This window comes from Enhydra lutris, unplaced genomic scaffold (genome assembly GCF_002288905.1).
Source record: "Enhydra lutris kenyoni isolate GAN:26980312 unplaced genomic scaffold, ASM228890v2 scaffoldscaffold28, whole genome shotgun sequence".
Lineage (NCBI taxonomy): Eukaryota > Metazoa > Chordata > Mammalia > Carnivora > Mustelidae > Enhydra > Enhydra lutris.
In genome coordinates, this window is record NW_019154112.1 from 453,409 (window position 1) to 455,505 (window position 2,097).

The 2,097-nt window shown below is 50.5% G+C and overlaps 1 protein-coding gene across 1 annotated transcript; it reads right to left on the bottom strand.

Annotated features, from left to right (window-relative positions):
* Positions 1-726: 726 nt before the first annotated feature.
* LOC111152506 (surfactant-associated protein 2-like) lies at positions 727-1,699 on the bottom strand. Its single transcript, XM_022510982.1, has 3 exons — positions 1,399-1,699; positions 1,063-1,151; positions 727-915 (listed from the first exon to the last, which is right to left on the bottom strand). The coding sequence occupies exons 1-3, from the start codon at positions 1,457-1,459 to the stop codon at positions 829-831; spliced, it is 237 nt and encodes a 78-aa protein (XP_022366690.1). The 5' UTR covers positions 1,460-1,699; the 3' UTR covers positions 727-828.
* Positions 1,700-2,097: the final 398 nt, after the last annotated feature.

Sequence of the window (2,097 nt, forward strand, 5' to 3'; positions counted from 1 at the left end):
GAGCCCCAGAAAGGCCCACAGAAGATGTGGGGAAGACCACAGGAGCCCCAGATGGGTCCACGGAAGATGCGTGGAAGACAACAGAAGCCCTAGAAGGGTCCAAGGACCGTGGGGAGAAGACCACCCTAGCCAATCAGCAGGGAGCCTGCTTCCTCCTCTCTCTCTGCCTGCCTCTCTGCCTACTTGTGATCTCTGTCAAATAAATAAATAAAATCTTAAAAAAAAAAAAAAAAAAGAACTCCATACAGGCTTCTTTGCTTTATTTCTAGGTGTTATGAGGATCTCAGCTTGAAGTGTTAGTTCACGCACATGGGTATATATGAGTGTGGTGTGTGTGTCCCGAAACAGTTAATTCCCCAGATTCTTTCTAGGCCTTTTACACTGGTGTTGAGGGACAGGATGTCCGTCCTGGAACTCTCTGCTTAATAAGGGGGAGAGTCAGAGACTTTGGTGTCCCAATTCTGTTTTCTTTCTTTCTTTCTTTTTTTTTAGATTTTATTTATTTATTTGACAGAGAGCATGCACTCAAGCAGGGAGAGTGGTGGGCAGAGGGAGAGAGAGAAGCAGACTCCCTGCTGAGCAGGAAGCCCCATGTGGGACTCAACCCCAGGACCCCGGGATCATGACCTGAGCTGAAGGCAATCACTTAATCAACTGAGCCATCCAGGCGCTCCCAATTCTGTTTTCCTGCTGGACCTCTGCTCATGAACACACAAAGGCAGGTCATTGAATTTACATTTACTGCCCCTCAGCAGGGTTAGGGCATCCCTTTTGTACCTTGGTGGCCAAATGCCTGGGCCAAGGGAGGTACACAGGTTTCGACTATTCTCAGACTTTGCAGATGACGTGGAGTGGGGATCCTGCATGACGGAGGGTGACATTGGTCCCTGATGGGAGATGGAGGAGGAAGCAGAGCTGGGGGAGAGAAAAGGTTAGAGGGAAAGGTGTAAAATGGCTCCCACTCATCCCTTGGTGGTGGCCAAACATCAGCAGAGAGGCCCACAATGAGTCAGAAATACACTTTGAGGTCATGCAGCCCTCTCTCCCCTCCCAAAGAACTACCTTTTCGAGCAATTCCAGGAAGCTGGAGTCATAGGAGAAATTTGCTAGAAAGGAGTCCTTCAGCTTCAGCTGTAAAATCATTCCTGACCCTAGGGATCCAAAAACAGAGTTTAGGGCCCAGTAATTAGGGCCATATTCCCTCAGAGACACACGTACCCCTTCCCCTACACCCCCTACCCCCCGTTCCTCTTCCCTGACAATGGCCTTTCAGAACCTATCGATGCAGGGGTTCAGCCCCAGACCGAGAGCTCAGAACTGGGTGCCCTGTCCCTCTCACCCTCCTCTTTGGCCTCTTCCTGCCATGAGCACCCAGGCCTCAAGCCATCCCGCCCTCACCTGTTCCCTGTGAGCTGCCCAGGAGAGTCAGGAAGAGAAAGAAGGGCATCCTGGCCCCCATTGTGGCCACCTTGCTTCTTGCTTCCCTGATGGAAGAGTTGTCTGAAGCTCTGGCTGGCCTCTCCTTACCAGGCCTGCCTTTCTACACTCCACTCAATCCTTAAGCCCAGGTGTTTGGGGGAAAATGGGAGAGGAAAGCTGGGTAACTGGATTTTCCAGTTTCCCCAATAAGGCTTGAGGACACAGGAGAGGGCCATTCAGTGGGTTGTTGAGGAAAATAGAAAGTGGTTCCCTTTCCTCAATCCTGTGCCCCCCTTTCCCTGTATCTGGAGACTTGGGGAGGGTGCCCAGTCCTACAGAGAGGGAAGTTAAGGAGGTGTCCCTCTCTAAGTGTCTGGGCCCCACCCAAGCCTGGGCCTCTCCTTGCTCTTTACAGATTAATGATTAACTGCAATTAATTTCCATCATTCATGCCACGAAAGGGCTCAGGAATGTGGGCCCAAAAGGGAGGGGTAGATTACACCCAAGTTTCTTTCCAAATCCAGGTATCCTGCTCCCCGAGGCACAGCGGCTTTCTAGATGAGAAATCTGGGTAAGGGGGAACCTTCATCTTTGAATGTTTTGTTTCGATTGTTCTAAAACATCTACTCAGATGGAAACACAAGTTTCATCAAATATCCTCCCACCCCCTGCTTTATG

Bases quoted from the DNA above. Each gene is read 5' to 3' on its own strand.
- LOC111152506 (XM_022510982.1), bottom strand. From the start codon at position 1,459: ATGGGGGCCAGGATGCCCTTCTTTCTCTTCCTGACTCTCCTGGGCAGC. The intron at 1,152-1,398 runs GTGAGGGCGGGA...TTGGATCCCTAG, and splicing joins GGGCAGCTCACAGGGAACAG to GGTCAGGAATGATTTTACAG. The intron at 916-1,062 runs GTAGTTCTTTGG...TCTCTCCCCCAG, and splicing joins TCCTGGAATTGCTCGAAAAG to CTCTGCTTCCTCCTCCATCT.